Source organism: Mirounga leonina, unplaced genomic scaffold, assembly GCF_011800145.1.
Source record: "Mirounga leonina isolate KUSES-001 unplaced genomic scaffold, KU_Mleo_1.0 Mir_53, whole genome shotgun sequence".
Lineage (NCBI taxonomy): Eukaryota > Metazoa > Chordata > Mammalia > Carnivora > Phocidae > Mirounga > Mirounga leonina.
Window position 1 is genome coordinate 35,966,107 of NW_023270807.1, and position 21,590 is coordinate 35,987,696.

The window sequence follows — 21,590 nt, forward strand, 5'->3', positions numbered from 1 at the left end:
ACAGTTGTTCCACGATTCAAAGCAATGATGCTGGGAACGTTTTTATAAACATATCTTAGTGCACAAATGCAACTATTTTTGTAGGAATAGTTGTCTAAAAGTAGAGTATTTGAATCAAATTTAAAATTTTATTGATACCAACAAATATTTCTTGGAAAAAGGTTTTTTTCCAATTTACACATCCACCAGCAATGCTTGATAGGACTAGTTTCCCCTGATGTTACTCACACTGGATAATATTAACATTTTTTACTGAACTCATGAGTAACACATGATACTTCTTTATTGTTTTTGGATTTCCCTAATTATAGTGAGACTGAGTGCATCTTTGCCTATGTTTTCTTGGTCATCTGGATTTCTTCTATGAATTGTACTTGTGTATTCTTTGCCCATTTTAATATTAGCATGCTTGTCTTTTATTGATGTATAGGAGCTCCAATGATTATGGATGTTCAACCTTTACAATATAAGATAGGTTATAAATATTTTTCTCCCACCTTGTTAATATGTTAATTTTATTTATGGTGAATTTCCCCCCCTGTGGAAATTCTCCTTTTAATGTCATATGAAATTGGTGTCTTAATTATGGAAGGCTTTTTTAGCCCGGGATTATACAAATGGTTTTAAAAATAGTTTTCCTCATACTTTCAAAGTTTTGATTTTAGGTTTCAGTCTTTGATATAGAATTGATTTGTCTATAGTAAAAAGCTAATTTTATTTTCTAAATGGAAGGCCAGTTGTATTCTAAGCATTATTGACCAGTCAGTCCATACTTGCCCTACTGATTTGAAATGCTTGTTAAAATAGTCTAAATATAAGGGTCTATTTGGGGCTTATATATATTTGTTCTGTGTATTTATTGTCTGTCTTAGTGTTCTAAATATTATTTTATGTATTACTATCCTTCAGAGTAACCTCTCCATCATTGTACTTCAAGATTTTCTGTTGTACATTTTCATTTCCAGGAGAAATTTAGAACCAGAATGCCAAATTCCATATAAAATCCTGTTGGGATTTTAATTGAGATTAACTTGGAGAAAGTTGACAGCATTATCATAATCCTCACTCACTTGAATGGATATTCTTATGTTTTATGTTCTTTGTAAAGGTGCTTTATAAACATAATTTCATTTACTCCTTGCAGTAACCCAATAGGTGGGTTTTATTAGTCTCATTATCCAATGAGGGAATTGAAATTTTGAGACGTTAATTGGTCCAAGGTCACTTGATTAGTTAATCGCTAAGCCAAAAAATTTTTTTAAAAAATTTATTTATTTATTTGATAGAGCACAAGCAGGGGGAGCGGCAGGCAGAGGGAGAAGCAGACTTCCTGCTGAGCAGGGAGCCCGAAGTGGGGCTCAATCCCAGGACCCCGAGATCATGACCTGAGACACTTAACCGACTGAGCCACCCAGGCGCCCCGAACCAAAATTTTAATCACAATTTGACTCCAGAATATTGCTTCTTAACCATAATCGGGTTAAGTCGTTGTCTTTAAAGTGTGAATACTTTGAAAGAACAGGGTATGTTTCATGAAAAGAAAGGCTAAATCTCTCTAGCTTCTTTTTGATGGAGTAAGCAGATGGCCGTGAGCTCCCTAGTGGAAAATTAGAGACTGTGGCCACTAGAATGAGTAAGAGGACAGTAAAAACAAACCACAGGATGATCTACTCAAGATATGGGTCTCAGGTGATCACCACTGAGGAGATGTTCAGGTGTGTGTGATTGGAGACTCTTGACTGGGAAAGGCGAGTCAGGCTCAGGAAGAAGCCCTCCACGGGCAGAGTGCACGTGTGGACTTGATCCGGGTGTCACAGACTTGGAGAAGCGTTAGGAGCCTCTGGTTCCCTGATCGCTCATAGCGCCACCTACACCCTGAAGTCTGGTTCGTGAATAGAAGGCCAATTAATCTCGCCTCCTTTTCCCTCTTCTTACGAGCTTCTCTTAACCTTTCTGTTGGAAATAAAGGATTGATTAAACATATCTATAGACTAGACTACTATGTAATCATTAAAAATGATGGTACAGAAAATATTTAATGACATGGGGGAATGTTCTATGTAAAAAAGCGGTGTATAGAAGAAGCCAGTCTGATTCCATTTTGCTTTAGGACATTCTCTGTAAACATTCTGTACAAACATGTGCATCACAAGATAAGAACGGTTAATATGAATATCACATGATTTTTCTTTCTCATAATTCTTGTATTTTCCAAATTTCTCAGGATGAAAGCTATATTTACATAGGGAAAAAAATATTACACACACACACACCCCCCTCAACACCAGTTAAGGTAGGAGACCACGTGGTATTGGTCTTGAAGCCGACACGCTCTTTTTCCTTCCCTGCTGGTCTTGCTGAAATATACTGCTGAAAGGCCGGAGCAGTGGTCTCAAAGTGTGGTCCTTGGGCCGCCAGCAGCAGACTTAGCTGGGCCCTACCCAGACCTCCTGCATCAAAAAAGAGCGTAGCAGGGCCCGGCCATGTGTTAAAAGAAGTCCTCCCCTGGGAGATTTTGATGTGCACTGGAGATCGAGAACCCGTGGGTTTAGAGGAACGTATGCATTCATTCTAACGATAGGTTTCTCAAAAGCACGAATAACAAATTCCTGGATCTATAAAGTGACTGTGCTCGACCTACCTGCACGGAGCTCCCTTTCCCTGGATGACCTCACATTCCTCTGCGGGGGCACAGAGGCCCGGGTCCCGGTGGTGCCCACGCCCCCGGCTCTCGTGCCCTGGTCGGCATCGACACTCTGCTTCCTCGGTCCGCTCATTTCTCACACACTCGGCAAATTCGCCGCAGGCCAGGAATTTGCAGGGATCTGCTTGATCCGCTGTAAGAGATGGGCAGGTTTTAATGACTACGTGGATGCCTGAGCAGCGAACCGGTGGAAGTCAAAGGCCAGAGACCAAAGAGATTTGCCATCACTCCATTTGGAGTGGGTTGTCCAGTAATGGTAACAGACTGGAGTGAAAAGTGAAATGCACATTTCTGTATCTTTGAGATTATGGACACAGGTGATAACATATTTACTCTGAATATAATTATGCACAAACTTGGTTGGGCATCAGAATCAGCCAGAGGCCTTGTTAAAACACAGGTTCCCGGCCCCATCCTCAGAGTGTCTGAAGCAGAGGGCTTGGGACGGTGACTGAGGATCTGTGTTTTTAAGGAGGTCTCAGGTGATGCTGCCGCATCTGGAGAGCACGTTTGGTAACCGCTGCATTAGAGAATTAAGATTTTTTTTGTTTGTGTTAGGTTTTTAAGGTAAGCATTTTCTGCAGAGATGAGTTGTGAAAATATATATTTAAGATCAGGTATACCTTATAAAGTAGCCAAGCAGTCATATATGTGGATGGTTTTGAGAACTCAGGACAATTTCCTCATTTAAAAAGTATCTTTCTCTTAGTCCCTTGCTGATTCCTTAGGCCTTAATGTTAAGAGATCTCTCCTTTGGATTAATCGTTTTTCCCCTATTAAAGTTCAAATAGATCTCTAGTCTCTGTTTTTGAGAGGCTAGAGATCTATTTGTTTCAGGTCATTGTTTCATTTATTTAAAGTGAATGGCATTTGTACGTGCAAAGACTATGAAAGGCGTCCCAACCGGACCCAGCAGCACGAGCAGAGGCACAGAGGTGGGAAAGCAAGAGGCAGGAGAAGAGAGAGCCTGGGAGGCCCACTTAAGAGGCAGCAGACACTCATGGACAGGAAGGCAGGGAACCAAGACTGGAAAGATAAGGCGAAATTCTGGTAGGTCTTGAAGGCCATGCTAAGGAATTTGGACTCTATAGGCAGGGGGAGGCCGTGGAGGATTTCCGGGCGAGGGAAGGGGCTCATCAGAATTGTGTGTTCGAAGATCTGTAAATAGCATTGTCAGAATTAGGATGATTTCAAGTGATCATCTGGTCCTGTATTTCTCAAGTGGGAACATTTGCAGAACTCTAATTCAGCAGGACTTAACAGGTTTTACACTAAGAATAGGTTGGTGGCTAAATAAGCTTCCCCCCCCCCCCCAAAGGCAGGGTGAAATAAACGTAACAGCTTTCTCTCTCTTCCCTCCAAACTTATCCCCCTTCTCTTTTTTTTTTTTTAAGATTTTATTTATTTATTTGAGAGAGAGACTGAGAGAGAGGGAGCATGAGAGGGGGGAGGGTCGGGAGGGAGAAGCAGACCCCCCGCTGAGCAGGGAGCCCGATGCGGGACTCGATCCTGGGACTCCAGGATCATGACCTGAGCCGAAGGCAGTCGCTTAACCAACTGAGCCACCCAGGCGCCCCTTCTCTTTTTACTTTTAAATTTCTTAGGGTCATTAATAAGCTAATGTCTATTGTGAATCTTCAAGTGGGGAACATAGGTGGCTTTGCCAAGTTTACTGCCCATAGAAGCTCTGCGCAGGGTCACTGGGGGACACGGTGTGGGGTGAGAAGGCCAATGAACCTTTATGTTCATTCATCCAGCGCCTCCTAGTGGCGGCAGAAGTGATAGCGAGGGAGATGAGTAAAACCAGCCCCGGCGGTGGGCAAGAGCAGGAAAAACCGTGTTTGGGGCTCCCAGCAGGTAGGTAGACCTGCTAAAAGACTTCACGTGAAGTTGTATTTCTTTGCAGCATGAGGGTCCCTTATGGACAAGCAGGACTGACTAATGTGAAGTGGCTTCGTCTGCTTGAAAGTTCCTAAAGCTGGCCATGTTATGGGATGCTTGTCACTGTTTAGAAAATGACTCAAATTTACCCTGACAACCCAGGCGATTCACATCCAGGGCCAGGTTTAATAAATAACAGCTGTCAGTGACCTTACACTCAAGACTTGTAGTCTTGATAACGGAAGTCAGGGGGGAATAGTCGGAGCTCCATTTCCTTCTCTCCACAGCAGAGAAATATATTAACTAGGAAAGCTGACGGAACGCACAGATTCTACCCCTCTGAAGAGTAATAGCAAATGTGTGATAACCAAATGAGTTTCCCATTAAAAAAATATTACTGTTTTACTGTCATTTCCTTCAGCCCAGCCAGGCATCGTCTAGGCACCAGTAAAGCTGAACAGAACACAATAAGGCAACGTTGGAGAAATAAACTTATCCACATTCGGGGCCCCTAGACCAGATATATTTGAAAAACAAATGCACCTAGTTTATAAATAACTTGCTTTCCCCGTGTTATTTATTCAGGACCAGTCTACAGAGAAGTAGGAGACTTAAATCACCAAGCTTAGTTTTTGTTTGCTGTGTATACTTTACTGGGTACTAAGACAACATTAATTGATTCAACACATATCAGCGTGGCCCTTCAAAATCTTTAGCATTAAGAATTTCAGACCAGGGGCGCCTGGGTGGCTCAGTCGTTAAGTGTCTGCCTTCGGCTCAGGTCATGATCCCAGGGTCCTGGGATCGAGCCCCGCATCGGGCTCTCTGCTCCGCAGGAAGCCTGCTTCTCCCTCTCCCACTCCCCCTGCTTGTGTTCCCTCTCTCGCTGTGTCTCTCTCTGTCAAATAAATAAATAAAATCTTAAAAAAAAAAAAAAAAAAAGAATTTCAGACCAACTAACTGCTTTAGATTTTAATTTTATCCTTAGATAAAATCTTACATTTTAGATACAATGTTAGAGCTGAAGGTGTTTTAGAACCTTCTCACCCATTTGCTCACTTTGCAGATGAGGAAGCTGAGACTCAGAAGTTGAGTGTTGCAAAGCCCAAGGTTGTTTGTGTGGATCCCAGTGCCAGAGAAGGAAAGAGCCAGGAGGGGGAGCTGTGGGACCAGGCATGAAAAGGCAATTGCCGTTAATTAGAATCGTTAATAGAAGAGATTATATTTAGAAATTTAATCTGTGAAGCAGCCCGTACTGCTTCCATTATTATACTTTAAAAATACTTTTCCTAGGTGTGTTGATGGCCCTCTACTTACATACCAATCTTGAGGGGGCACCTACAACTTCGGGCTTCAGGCGAAGACTGAGAACTGGATGTGGGCTGATCATGGGGAGGAGGCGCCATGGAAGAGAAGAGATTGTAAAATGGATGAAAGTTTAGTAGAAATTTTTTAAGCGAAGATTTCCCATACTGTTATCATTTTCTTTCTTTGTCATACCCCAAAGACATTTCTCCTTAGAATGATGGACTCATTCATCAGTCACCTTAGGCCATACGACTATTTGCCTCCTCCTTAATACATCGCCAGGGCTTTGCACAAAACAAAATTTGCACAAAATCAGTCTGAACTTCCTCCTCTCTGCTCTTGGTTTGATCAGTACATTATGTAAACATTATGTAGCAACAACCTGAACAGTGTGTAGCTTGGAAAGAAGGAAGACAAAAGAGACTTGAGATCCATAGTTGATTAAGAAGAGTAAAACTGGATGCCATTTTCCAGAAGAATATTTTCAAGTCATAATCAAGTTGTGTGTGGATTTGAAGAAGTGAAGTCCTCATGACTGGTGCATAGCAGGCTTCCTGGATTTGCTTAAGCCCTCTTTCGATACATTCTTTTTAGGCACTATAGAGAGGTTTCTTCATGAGCCTGTACCACCCACCAAACAGCTACTATCGTTTGGGGTGGCCTCTGAGCCTACTATAATTGCTTGCTGGCAAGATGAATGAATTTTCTGTCCTTAACTTACTTAGGTAGCTCTTCTACACAGCGAATTTGACAATCTCTGTGTAAAGGCCAGGGCACTTGGCCTTAGTGTGTAGAGCCGTGACAGGAGCTGCTCGTTTGCAGCTGGTAGGAAAGTTCCAGGTCCACCCTGACACCAAGAGGTCCTGGCTTCGTCCCTAGCTTCCCATGTGGATTTTGGAGGGAGTCAAAGCATTAATGTCATTCCATTTCAGGCCTTGCCCTGACGTAGCCATAGGGATCATGATCTTGAACCTCCAGCTTCACCAGGAGTGCAATGACAATTATTTATATTAACAGGGAGCTCATATTTATTGAGGGCCATTTTGTGTTTGGCAGTGTGCTCGGCACTTCAAACATGTCTTCATTAATATTCACAACCATCTTCCAGAGCAGGTATCACTGACCTCATTTTCATAAGTGAGGAAACTGAAGTACATTTTATTTTATTTTTTTTTAAAGATTTTATTTATTTATTTGAGAGAGAATGAGAGAGAGCATGGGGGGGTGAGGGGCAGAGGTAGAAGCAGACTCCCTGCTGAGCAGGGAGCCCGATGCGGGGCTCAGTCTCAGGACTCCAGGATCATGACCTGAGGCCAAGGCAGTCGCTTAACCGACTGATCCACCCAGGTGCGCCCTGAAGTCCATTTTAGCTAGAAAGTATAACCCTAGATTAGCATCCACATGTCTGCTTACAATGTTCAGCTTTTGACATCATTCTAGTGGTTTTCCAATATGGGGTTTCCAGGAGACACCTCAGGGTCCAAGGGGCTAACAAGGGATGGTGGGGGTGGCGAGAGGCTCAAACATGCCAGCATCTTTCCTCTTACCGGTTCACATATCAGACTTCCACAAATGCTTTGCTTTGAACAAAGGCCCTCTTAACTAATCAAGAGCTCCAAACCACTGTCTGCCAAAACTCCTTCATTAGGCAGAATGTTTGCTTAGAGAAGCACAGTCTGATACTACAGCAACTCCACGTTTGTTCCTGTTGCTCAAATGTGACAGCAATGACCACGGCTTGAAGGAAGTGAGCTGCTACGTGGGGCTCGGGCATATGTGTATCATTCTGAGATGTCCAGTGTAAGCACATTTTATGTATCAGTTTCCCCCCTGATTTGCTTATGTAATGTCTTTTATCTCTGTGCCAAAGGTCCTGAAAAGCATTTTCAACTGGCTTACTGAAGAAGGATGTCCCTTAGCTCTTCATCATGTGATCAAAACCATTTAAATAAATGTCCCTTGCCTGCAGGGAACACTTTGAGGCATTTTACAGTTAACATTAAAAAGATTATGGTCTTGGTCACCAAGCAGTTTATAAATTCATAGGTCCCTGACGGTCCAAGACTGTCTTTCTCAAGCTTCTTGTCATGCTTGTCGCGCCTGAAAAAAGACTCTCCCAGTCTCTCAGGCCTCTGAGGGTGTCTGGTGCGCATGTCTCTAACCCCAGCTCATTGCACGGCGCCCCTTTCCCACGTACAGCAGACGGTCCTGTCACTTGCCCCCGAACTGATTGATTGCCTTCCTGCCCCGTTCTTTATAATTTCATTATGCGCCTCTCTTGCACTCTGCGGCAACACTCACGTGTTGGGCAGGAAGTGAAGCATCTCCTTTGATTGGGTCCTGTCCTAAGGCAAGATTTCAGCTCAGTTTGGCTGAAACTCAGGCTTCCCCTTGGCTGGCCTGGGCTGAGGACCTGTTAGAACGTCTTTGGCAGGGACGCCGCCTCTCCAAGCCTTCAGCAGCCCATTTCAGAGTGATGAAACCGAGTGTTCGCTAGATGGCGCTCAATAGCAGCGGAAGTAGGAATAGACTTAAGGGATGAAATTTTAAGAGCCCCAACCGCTTTCTGTCTTCTTAAAAACCGCTGTGCCGTGCGGACTGGTGGAGGGAAGGGAAGTCTGGGAGGAATTCGCCGGTGGCGGAAGGAGCTCCAGGGTACCGCAGATAGAGCCATTAGTACTGCGTGATGACCGCGACAGGTCGGGCCTCGACGGCTGGGGAGGGCGGTGGAAACTCCTGGGTCTTTTCCCGTTCCCGTAAGGCAGAGCTAGGGCTCCGGAGGTCCGATGCAGGCGGGCCCCCCGCGCCCTGGCGCCCAGCGTCCCCAAGCCTCACACCTGCACGCAGTGACTAGATTTCCCACGGATGGCAGGGGAGTAAACCCCGCCAGGGACACGCACCTGCCGCTGCGAGGGGTGGGGGTGGGGGAGGGATGGGGCGAGGGCAGCTGTAATGCCGTCTCTCCGTCCCCTCCCAACTCATAGCCAAGGCTTGGAGGTCTCGGTTTCGCTGGTGGTCATGAGGGGAGGCCTTTGCCTAGAGCAGCAGAGAAGGACAAATCAACCTGTCCCAACCACTGGTAGTCTGCAGGGCGCAGGACACACGCTTAGCCCCCCATACTCTTAAGTGCTCAGGACCATGTTTTAAATTCTTCAAAATGAGAAGAAAACAATATAATCCACGCTGGATATTCCTTTTTATACCAACAGTCATGAGATATGACTTTAGGTATTTTTATTAATTTGATTGATTTTAAGGATTTTTACAATTTGTTTTAGAGAGAAATCATGAGCGGCAGCAGGAGAAGGAGAGGGAGTCTCAAGCAGGCTGCGCTGAGCACGGGGCCCAATCTCGGGGCTCCATCTCACGACCCTGAGATCATACCTGAGCGGAAACCAAGAGACCGGGGCAGAACTGACTACGCCCCCCATGTGCCTCTAATTTTAAGTATTTTTATTAATTAATGTTAATATTTGTATTAATATTCAGGAAAGGCCTAGAGCCCACGAAATCTTAACGCAGCACTGGTAGTCTATTTCCTTCTCAAGATGTGAATGTTACCCTAATACAGCGTTTGGTGCTCGGCACTCAGTAATCTGTATAAATATGCCTATAGCCTTTGAGCTATAATGCGGGGACCTCACCTTCCACACAGGCCCATCTGGTTTATTTTCCCAGATCCTGAGAACATTCTGGGATTCGCCGCACCAGCAGAGGGAGCGAGTCCGCTCGTCGGGGCTGTTGGTGCTGCAGCCTCCAGGAAGGTGCCCTGGGTGGGGGAACAATGCTAGCATCCGTCTGTGGACTTGGGAAAGTAGGTTAGCATCTTTAGTCCCACTTGGCCTTCTATAAAATAGGCTATTTAAACCAGATGATCGCTAATGTCCCTGCAGCTCAAATATAAATCTCCCGTCCTAGGTGTCCTACGGGAACCGCACAGCTGAACATTAGCGGGACACATATCTCTAGAACTGCTGATGGCATTCAGTGATCAAAAGAACTTTAAAAAAAAATCTGTAACTAAAGTTAATATTTCATTGTTTTATTATTGGCTAAACATGTTTTGCTTATGCTTTATGGCTCAAGGGCAGGATTAGGGTGAGAATAATCATTAGATGATAAGAGAGTACACAGCATAGCACCCACCATGCATGTGGCTGGAGCTTAACACACATCTGTGGAACTGAATAAGTTACTAATGGGAGATCTTTCTGGGTTAAAGGGACATGTAATGTGAAAAACTTTGGGTTTCGTTTTAATTATCCACTGTTCTCAAGAACAATAACCACAAACTATTTATCCTAGGATCTCAGAAACTTTCTTCTGTGAATGGATGTGTGAATGCCCTTACACATCTTGCCCTGGCTGAGAGACTCAAGAATTATTTCTGCTCTTGGTCATTATTTGTATCTACCAAACTGAGGCATTTTGGGTGCATCGGTGCTAGGACCTGAGTGTCCCAGGATCAGCTGGTGGAGGGAGAGCTCTGAACGCAGGGGCTGTGGGAGGTAGCCCGGCAGCTGCTCCATGCAGGCTTTGCATTCAGGGCTTCCGTGAAGGATTCCAGGAGCGTCCTAGGGAAGCTCCATGCAGTGGCTCACGTGTGGATTGAGGGCCCGGGTTGAAACTCTGGAGAAGGCTAAAGGTACCTGGCGGTCCAGGCAATATCGGGGTTCCCTCATGGAAGCAGGTAGGTTAACAGCCAGGAAGCACAGGATGGCAACAGGGTAAAAACAAGACATGGGGCCAGAGACAGAGGGCAGAGGGCAAGGGCAGAGGCTGGGAGAGTCTCCTGGAAGGAGAATTCCTGTGGGTGCCTCAGCTCAGAAGGGACACTCCTAGCAGAGCCAATAGGACATGTGAAGGGGGCATTAAGAAGTTCAGGACTTTTGTTTCTAAAAGTGAACTTTTTTGGGGGGGGGATTTTCTTTTTTTTTTTTTTTTTGAAGATTTTATTTATTTATTTGAGAGAGAGAGAATGAGAGACAGAGAGCACGAGAGGGAAGAGGGCAGAGGGAGAAGCAGACCCCCCGCTGAGCAGGGAGCCTGACGCGGGACTCGATCCTGGGACTCCAGGATCATGACCCGAGCCGAAGGCAGTCGCTTAACCAACTGAGCCACCCAGGCACCCGGGGGGGGACTTTCTAAGAATATAACAAAATACTATAGGAAATTTCACTTGGTGAAATGTGAAATCTAACAATTCATTTAGGATTAAACTTAAGTGTGTTGTCATTTTTTCTAAATAAACAACCTTTGTATAGCCAGTAGGAGGGCTGATAAGACTCTTTATAGGGCGCCTGGGTGGCTCAGTCGTTAAGCATCTGCCTTCGGCTCAGGTCACGATCCCGGGGTCCTGGGATTGAGTCCCCATGTCGGGCTCCCTGCTCAGCGGGGAGTCTGCTTCTCCCTCTGCCCCTCCCCCTCCTTGTGCTCTCTCTCTCTCAAAAATAAATAAAATCATAAAAAAAAAAAACCAAAAAGACTATAAAGAGGCAGTAGACAGACTTGAAGAAAGCACACAGAACTGCCACCGAGTTCCAGCTGCAGCCCTAGGTGATTGTGTGACAAGTAAAAGGTAAGTTACTTACACTTCTCTGAACACAGTTTCTCCAACTGTGTAATGGGGAGAAATACCTACTTTGCATAGTTCTTTATTAAGATTAAAATTAGTGTCAATTAGTGTCAAATAGTGTCAATTAATAGTTATTGTTTTTATTGTCACTATTGTGATATGTGACATCTACTACCTTTTCAGAGCTGGCGACTAAATGGGAGTCTTTCAAATTATGCAACTTTCCCGATAAAATGAGTTTGCTCTGGCTGGAAGCATCCTGGATGCCAGACTGTAATTAATTTCTTCTTTTTTTTTTTTTTTAAGATTTTATTTATGTGACAGAGAGAGCACAAGCAGAGGGGGAGAGAGGGAGAAGCAGGCTCCCTGCTGAGCAAGGAGCCCGATGTGGGACTCGATCCCAGGACCCCGGGATCATGACCCGGGCCGAAGGCAGCCGCTTAACCGACTGAACCACCCAACCGACTGAGCCACCCAGGCGTCCCGAGACTGTAATTAATTTCAATGTTCACTGTTACCAGCCTTGCAATCTACCCATTTTTGAGGAGACTTCTTAGGAATTCAAGGAGAGAGTGAGTTAGAATAAGTATGTGTAGTTTTGCATTTTTGAAATCTTCAACCTGCACAGCTAACTGGCATAAAAGCCCTCCATGCTTCTAAAGAATTTTCAGAGCAGCCTAAATGAAAGACAACTCTAGCTGCCAGGATGCTGGCAGAATCCTGAGCAACTGTGATTTTATTTGGTTTTTCAGTTGATAAATCACAGATAGTTCTAACACTGGTTTATACTTTCTATATCATAGATTCATTTATTTGGGTTGTTTTCAAAAGCTGAATGACAACCACACGCAGTGATAAGCCTGTGTCACTTCTCTTACGTGTCTGCCCCTCTACAGATGTCATTTGGCCTAACCGATTACTGGCCCTCATTTAGAGACACATCCAGGAATTCAGATGCTGATCTGAATGTGGAATGATACTCACCTAGAAATCTCATGAGAAGTTTCAAAATTTCTCCTCTTCTCTTTAGTCTAAAAGTAACAACGGAATCATATTCCCCCCTCCCAGGATTACCACCACAAACTACATTTCCACCCTGACGTTATGCCAAAAGAAAACAAATGAAAAAGACTTGATTGGATTTTGTTTCAAATTTTGCAAATAGAATTAAATAAGTGGTCTATCTGGGCATTGCCTGTAAATATGGTAAAATCAGGGCATAGAAAAGAAATGCTAAATCCTCTGACCAAGACTGCCTTAACCTTCCTCTTAGCTTGACTAACTCTAGACCCCTGACTTCCCTTTTCTTAGAGTAGTTAGTTTAGGGGCACCCTGGAGGCTCAGTCATTAAGCATCTGCTTTCGGCTCAGGTCATGGTCCCAGAGTCCTGGGATTGAGTCCCACATCGGGCTCCCTGCTCAGCAGGAAGCCTGCTTCTCCCTCACCCACTTCCCCTGCTTGTGTTCCCTTCTCGCTGTGTCTCTGTCTGTCAAATAAATAAATAAAATCTTAAAAAAAAAAAAAAGAGTAGTTTACAAAACTTGTAAATTCATTCTCTGCTCCTTTGAGATGTCAATCTTCTTTAAAGCTTCTTGCCAGTATTACAACTCAAGACTGTCTTCCCCAAGGACCTAGGTTCTGTTCCTTCGAAACAGAACCATCAAAGAAGAGAGCACCCCCTATCCCCCAGTCTCTGTGGCAGGGTAGGAGCCTTGTTCTAAGTTGTAAGACAGGAGGGGGACAGGCCATGTGGATGGTCTCATTTTCTACTTTATCCCAACCTCACTAAGATCTCACCTCCGCTGTTGCCACTCTGCTAGATTGCTTCTGCAAAGGGTTCTAGGGACCTCTGGACTGTCAGCTTAAATGACCTCCACCCATCGTTCACTCACAGCTGCTGAAATTGCTGTCTCTCCTTGCTCTTCTCTCTTCCTGGCTTCTGCAACACCATCTTTGGCTCCTTTCAATGACAATCCTTCTATTCCCCATGAAGTGTTGGGGTTCCTCAGAGATTCAGTCCCAGTTCTCCTTTTCTCCTGCCCTACACCTTGTCCTGGGCCATTTTTTCACCTGTTCTCTGGTTTCAACTGAAGTTTCTCAAATATATATTTTCCACACTGGCCTCTGGCCTCTACTTCATAGGATAGTAATCAGTTTACCGAATGTCCATTTCTGTAAAACTGGTTTTCCCAAAAACATTTTTGGAGTATTTTTATATCCTTAAGATAGCTTATTAATTTTTGCTTTGTTTTCTGCATTAAAAAACTTAAATGAATTAATCTATGTAGCTTTTGTAATTACCTATATCTTTTTGTTAAGTATTTTCAAAATTGGCAATATTTTAGGAATGATGAACTATATATATATATATATTTTTTTTTTTTTGAGAGAGCGTGCATGAGTGTGCACGAGAGGTAGGGGAAGGGGCAGTGGGAGAGGGAGAGAGAGAGAATCTTAAGCAGGTTTTACGCCCAGTGGGGAGCCCTTTGGGCTCGATCCCAGGACCCTGAGATCATGACCTGAGCCGAAATCAAGAGTCCGGCGCTCAACTGACTGAGTCACCCAGGTTCCCCCAAATTATATGTTTTCATTTTGTAATTTTGAGAATACTTTAAGGACTGTTTAGTACTTAGTTTGAAGACTTTTTGAGTTTTACAAAATTTTATTACAGTTTAAACTGTAAAAGACCATAGTCGTAAAAAAGGAAAGGAAGAAAAGAAAAGAAAAATAGGACACCAAATTAGGTGCACATGGACTGAACAGGGGCTTTTAGACAACGTGGCTTCGAAGGCGCTGGCTCAGCATGCCTTTCCCTTCCGGGCTGAGCTCCCTTCTTTCCCTACTTCGTGTCCGAAGCTGCTGTAACAGTGAAATAACTGAAGTACCCTGAAACTTCCAGAAGTGTCTGCATCTTCCTCCTGCCCTTTTTGGAGGAGCCAGGCCCCACCCTTCTCTGCCAGGTCGACCACGGAGACTCCCCAAGGTACCACACACTCAATAGCGCCATCTGTCGAGAAAGACTGTCATGACATCCCCTGGCCTCCAGAATGAATGAATCTCTCTTTTGTGCGTCGTAATCTTTCTGTTCATATCCTGATCGTTGTATTTAGTAGACTTGATTATAGCTCTTTGCATATAGATCTGTTTCTCTTGGCTGATAGGCATTTAACTCCTTAAGGGCAGGAATCCACTTTTGGGGTTCTAGTGCCTGTAATAGTGCCTGGCTGGTAGCAGATAATCCCTACTTACTTAATATATGAATGAACAGGGACCCAATCATGATTGCATTATCATTTACTTGTCTAACTTTTCTGTAACAGCAAAGATAAGGGCCAGAAGGAGTAAGACCCTGGTGGTTTAATAAAAACCATCCAACAATTGGAAATAAGGAGAAACGTGGACTGCATTAACCTTAAAAGTCATGCTAGAGTGGAGGGGAAGAAATGAAGGGGGGGAAATCGGAGGGGGAGACGAACCATGAGAGACGATGGACTCTGGAAAACAAACTGAGGGTTCTAGAGGGGAGGGGGGGGAGGATGGGTTAGCCTGGTGGTGGGTATTGAGGAGGGCACATTCTGCATGGAGCACTGGGTGTTACGCACAAACAATGAATCCTGGAACACTACATCTAAAACTAATGATGTAATGCATGGGGATTAACATAACAATTAAAAAAAGAATGTTCACAGCAGTTTAGTTCATTAATAGAAACTGATACAAAACAAATATCCATCAATAAAAGAATAATACAGTTAAAAAAAAAAAAAGTCATGCTAGAGCACTAACAAGTCCCCCTAGCAAATAGGGATTACCTGTGGGCCAACCCAGCCAGCTGCCTGCATTTTTACGGTCTGTAAGCTTTTAGGTTTTTAAATGGTTATATAAGTACCTACATATACTATCCTCGATTTTGCCCTTTGCTCACAGAGCCAAAAATTTACTCTCTGGCCCTTGAAGGCACACTTTGCTGACCCCTAAAATGCAGCAACTTTGTCTGATTTACCATTTGCTCTTGGTGATGGTGTTTTACAACTCCTGAGAGTTAGAAGGTATTGTATAGAAAATGGATAAAACAAAATGATGGTACTTCCTGTTTCCTATGTAGCATGACATCCTCATTTCGTCATTCTGCTTTGTTCTCTGGCTATACAGAATTCCCATTTTCAGAGCCTCTTTAGACCAGATTTGTCATCCTAGTGATTCCCTTATTAATGAGTGAAATAAAACTTTGATATACGCTCACTACCTATTTGTATGAAAATTATTGTTTTTCACATTTTAAGGATTATTCTTTGATAAGGGTTGGACGAGGTTGGGCGAGGAAGGGATGGGTAGGGCTGGTGGATCCCAGGCCTGGGCAACACTGGACATGAGGTGGGAGAACCTCCACTGTTGTGCAGTCTGCTTCTGATCTCCTGTTTCTCCCAAGAAGGTCGTAAGGAAGGGCAAGGGGTGAGACACACAGTAAGTGTTGCTGTATTTGGCCATTCTGGTTGGGAAAAGGTTAAAATTATAGGATGCCCTCTCTGTTTTCCAGGCATAGATTCTTGGGATTCTCTCCCAGAGACAAAGCTGGGTATTTATTCCCGGCACATGGTACTTCCTGCAGCCGCCCCTTTTCTCTCTAAAGTTTTCCCGTTTTAATTCTCTTTCAGGGAGAGTTTTCTCAACAGGTTGGACCAGTACCAATGAGTTCAAGCAAACACTGGCAAGATCAAACATGAATCAGGGAGGTTTCTTGTATTTGTTAGATGACCTTCTGGAATTTTCTGGAATTTTGATTCTAAGTGCCCCTCAGACCTCTTTTACTACATGCTGGGGGCTGGGCACTATTGTACATCAGCCCAAGCCTTAGACACTAGAAAAGGCTATGCCAGCAATTGAGCCAGGGGCTGTGTAAACTGGAATTTGAGTCCAAGGAACCTGAAGTAATTATCTTCATTTGGGGTCCAGGGACCTGAGAGGCAACATGATCATTGGTTGCACTGGTTGGTTGTACTAGGAGGACATTTTAATCAGCTTGCCTGTCAATCACCATGACAGCTTACCTCCAGTTTACTACCAAAAAGAGAAAATCTGGATCAGTCAAGTCACATTGAAAACCTAGGAGCAAAACAGCTGTCATATTCTAGATTAAAGGAAAAAAAAAAAGGAAGAATACTACTGAAAATCATCTGCATTTGTTCTCTCAATTTATCTTAAAATCTGGACACCCACTTTTTTCTATGATCACAATACTAATATTGTGCATGTTCCCCCAAACTAAAATTATACAGGAGAACTCAGGCTAGAAACACTTTATTGTATCTATAGATTTTTGGTTGTTTTGTTTGTTTTTTGAATAGTGTATTAAAATTCAGGTTCAAGAAGTTTTATAAGATAAGCAGATTAATAGATATAAGAAGTTCATTACCTCTGTTGAGAAGCAATGGTGGTGAGTGTTTTAGGGTTGGGGCCGTCCCTGCCTGGACTGGAACAGGATGTGAACAGGGAGGAGGAGTGGTGGATAGTGTGAGGATGAAGTGGGGGTGTGCAGGTCTGTCGTCAGGGTGGGTGCCTGACTGCTGCTCGCTCTTGGGTGGCCGCCTCTCCGTCCTCCGCCGCCACCACCCTCCCAACGGCAGCTCGCCCTGCTGCCACCAACATGTGTGTGCCTGGCATCCTGTCGCTCCAGCTCTGGTGCAGATGAAGTTTCTCCAGGACGAAGCTCTACTCAGGCTCCCCTGAAATTCTCAATTTGGCCTCCACTTTTGAGCTTCAGTGTTCCCCTCTTCATTGTCCAATTTTAGCAAGAAGAATTTCTTCTTAGTAAGTTCTGTCCACTGCCCTCCATCCTGCTCTTTCCCTATAAATTCCCACTTGCCCATGCTGTACTTGGAGCTAAGTCCACTCTCCCCTACGTCAAGACTCCACTGCAGTGGTCCCTACATCCATGGAGATGGCCCTCCTTGAATAAGGTCTTCCTTGCCATTGTGCCAAGTGTCACTGAATTTTTTTTTTTTTTTTTTGGTACTGGCCATCTTGTTGGCTGCTCAGCCCTCGCCACCACCAACCACCACTGCGTGAGACCAGCCCAGAGGGGCTAGAATTCTCTACATTAATCTCTAGCCCTGAATTCTCTCTTGCCTTCAGACATTAGGTCTCAATGAAATGGGATTTAAAGGAAAATTCAGTGCTTTCTTCATTATGCCTCAGTGATTCCCAAACTCAGAAATTTGCAGCTAAATGTGGCACATCAGAAAGTGCTCATTACACAGTCTTTTTGAATGAAACAGGCAGAGGTCTGATCGTTCTGATCTGCCTTTGGCCATCCTGCAAGTTCTTTTGGGTAGGGAGTGACTTCCATGTATTCATGTGTTATATGATGGTGGATGAATGTCTATTGTTTTGGATTAAGCATGTAGAAGATGGTCAAGGTCTGATAATCAACCACTTGCTGGTTACTTGGGCAAGTCTACCCTTTGCCTCTGGGGAAATAACTAAACCAGGATCTCTAGGGGGGCAGTGAGGAGCTCACCTCTACTCCCTGCCTGTTTGTATCTTCTTCCTTCCCCACCCCCTGTTGATTGGAAGGAATGCTTTTGGGGGCAGGTTGGCACAGTGCCTTTCCCAGTAAATAGGAACCATTTTAGGTATTGGATTTATCTATTTTGATATATATAGAGTAATCTGTAAAGTTACATTGTTATATATTTTTAACTTTTATAAAATCCTTATTTGCTTTCTAATTCTGCTGTCCTTAAATTCTTTGGTTCAGGCTTTACTTACGTCCTAGCTGGCTCACTACAGCCATCTCTTGGCAGACCTCATCCATCCATCCATCCATCCATCCATCCATCCATCCATCCAACCATCCATCCATTATTCTGTGAGTTTTCAATGTATCAGAAATTCAGTATCCAGTAAGAAATAGCGTAAGGTAATGTCCCCGGCTGTCCCATGTGCTCTGGCCTCCCCTGTTGTTCTACCATTAAAAGAATAAATTGCCCACGTACCCCACAGTACACGAGGCAGTCTGGAGGCGTTTCTGGGATAGCTCCGTATAAATTTGGCTCCAGCAGGGAGTGAAACCAAAGTTAACAGCATTTCGTTTTGGTTGCTTTTGGCTTCTTAGAGGAAAAGCTACATAGTCAAACCAGTCCCAGGAAATAAGCATAATTTCCGTTCCAGCCTCCACACAAATACCCTGTCAGGGTACTTTTTATTGTTCTCAAGGGTACCCTATGCAGATCACAAATTACTAATCAAGTTAATAACGACAACGTTACAATATTAACTACCAGTATTCCTTAGTCGACTACGATGTGTCCAACGGTGTGCTGGGTGTTGCAAACTTTCTTTCAGTTAATCCTCACAACTGTTTACTATCACCATTTTCCAGCTGTGGAAACTGAGTGCTGCTGTTAGCGCATGGGATTCACATTCAAGACTATGGCCCCCCAAAGTCATTGCTATGCTGCGTTTCCTTCCGGCATCACCAGGGCCCCCTCTGCATCTCTGGCAATGGGACACCAGCTTCCGGCTGTCAGTTTCTAAGGCACTACTTAAGTGGTCCCTCCATTGAGAAGCCCGTCTTCATGTCAGCACACCGGTGTTCTCCCCTGTCTCAACCTGGCTCCTGGTGCTGCTGACCTTCTCATGTTGTTGGATGGGTCTCTAAGTCGCCTGTCAGCTCTCCAAAGGAGGAAGGAAGGGAGGAGATTGGACCCTCACCTCTGTTATGCTTTCCAAGTTCTGTAGCCGTCCCTGTTCTTTGCTTTCAGTTGACTGAAGAAATTGGTCTCCTGATCCTAACTGGCAGGCACCCTCTGGTTCCTTCTCAGTTCTGAGGTGGTTTTCAGAGGAAGAGGCAGTCTATTACTAGCATTTAGGAGGTCTTTGATTTTTTTACGGGGTCCTCAGGGCTTTCTTAGCTGCCCCTGTTCAGAGGTAAGCACTCCCGGACTTAGTGCCTAAGGGTGATCTGTCTTTTTAATGAGCCTGTTTACTGAAATAGGAGGCAATTTTCTTAAAGTTGCTCAAAGTTCTGCTCTGTCAAAAATAAGTGTTTCCCAACTGAGCCTCTTTGTTTGCATTTTGCCCAAGGCCTTTTCCCTCTGCCTTCATTGTTAGTCCACAGAAAGCCAGAGAGGATGTTATAGATTCACTTCACTAATTCATAGCCAATTAGGAAGCTTTGTTTTGAACCCGACTAGGTCTCCTGGGCAGTAGATTCGGAGCCTTGCCCCTCGGCACCCTGGGGAATTTATTGGTTAGCAGACAGAATTTTGAAAGTAATGGCTGTAGCGGTTCCTAGTCTGGGCGTAGCTGGTTAGAATGGTACACACAGTGTTTTATTATCAGAACGATATTTGCTTTCTATTATGTAGCTTTGGACTAACCCCCATTATCTTTAAAAGTTTTCACCTCTAACACCTCTCTGTTTTAACCTGCACACGGAAGCTGATGTAGGGTGTACAAATGGGAAGGGACATTATTTTCTTCTTTCTTTGGTGATGGTGCAGTGGCTTTTTTTCCAAGTTTGGATTTTGGTCTAATGGTTAGTTTTCTTTCCTCAGGACGCTGTTTCGTTTCATCCTGAATTGGTTATTAGGAGGCCATTCTGATAGTTAACTATGACTGGAAGGTTTCTTAGGTAGAAACCCTCCAGGTTGTTGCAGTTTGCTAAAAAAGTGCTTCTGACTTCTAGCAGAATGCAAATTAGCTTGGCTGTGGGGAACATTAAAAAATAACAACAAAAACAATCTCTTAAGGCACAGCAAAAGTTGTGTTCTGAGGGTGAAATTAAAACTCCCAGATTGTGAAGCATGAGGTGTGTTTGTTCTCTGCTTTTTGATGGAGGAAAACTTTAACCTGCGTGGTTTAGGACCCTACCTTTCTAATAAGGTGATCCATTAGCTTCCAAACTGTTATTTATTTAACAAGTGGGATTTTAATTTGATTTTTGTGGCCTCAAAGTTGAACCGTTTGCTAAACAAACAAACAAAACCAAAAAAAACTCTCACCATTTTCTGGGTTGGATTTTTTACCTGGTTCAATGTCAAGAGAGTAGCTGTCTATCTCCAGGTCAAGTCGTTGGGCTGCAGCAGAACGAAAATCCTCCAAGACCCCTTGCACAGCCTTGGTGAGGTTATAGGGCACCGACTTAGCAAACCTCATTTTGCTATTCACGATCACACTCCCATTTCTGAAGTTAAGTATTTCAAGTTGCTTAAATCCCGTAAGATTGGAGCGCAGATAGGGAACCAGCTGCAAAATAAAAGATGGTTCACCCTTAACTGTGTTCTAAGTGCTCAGCTGCTGCTAATTCCATTTATACTCACTTCTCATTATCTGAGGCATAAATTTCAGTTTCTTTTTGATTGTCTTTATTTTTGTGTTTGGATTTAATGTGAAAGCAGAACACGACTATTTAATGATCTATTTGCACTGATTATGTCCCATATTTCCACCTTTCTATTTGTCTATTGAGATGGATGGCAGTGATTTTCTTCATGATGAATTGTGAGAACAGAGGATTTTTTAAAAATCTAGGCCAATGTTATCAGCAAAGCAGGAATGACAGGTTCAGTTATTTAAAAAAAAAAAAAAATTCAAACAAATAAAAACATGTTCCAAACTGAGCCCAGGAGCAGACTGACCTCCGCCTGTATAAATGGGACATCTATTTGGAAGCAACCAATTGAAATGACCTATTGAAGTGACCTATTGATGTGAAGCTTACACATCAGCTTGTCTGTCTATGCAGGACATGTTTCACGGTCAACACATAGGCTGTGCAATGGAAACAGCAGGGAACTGACAGTCAGGGGACTTGGGTATCAGTTCTGGAACTGTCCCCAGCTAGCTGTGTGACCTTCATCAAACCATTTATCCATTGTATTGTACCTCAGTGCCCTTATCTGAATTGTAAGGAAGAAGAAAAAGTGGTTCCCTAAGGACCTTTTCCAAATTGTAATTTAATAATCTCAAAAGTCTGCCCACGGGCATTGTGCTTCAGAGTCCTACAGCTGCGTATTGTGAGCCACCACCTCCCCTGAGATCCCTTTTCAGAAATGTCTGAAACTCAGCAGTGTCTGCCTTGTTCTTGGCGCTGAAAGTTAACCCCTTCTTTAATAAACT

The 21,590-nt window shown here is 43.9% G+C and overlaps 1 protein-coding gene across 1 annotated transcript in view; it reads right to left on the reverse strand.

Annotated features, from left to right (window-relative positions):
• The window catches only part of IMPG1 (interphotoreceptor matrix proteoglycan 1), a 128,274-nt gene that overhangs the window by 4,279 nt on the left and 102,405 nt on the right, over nt 1–21,590 (reverse strand). The window contains 2 exon segments of the mRNA XM_034991000.1: nt 2,642–2,837; nt 20,498–20,717. Of these exon segments, the coding sequence (XP_034846891.1) occupies nt 2,642–2,837; nt 20,498–20,717 (416 nt within the window).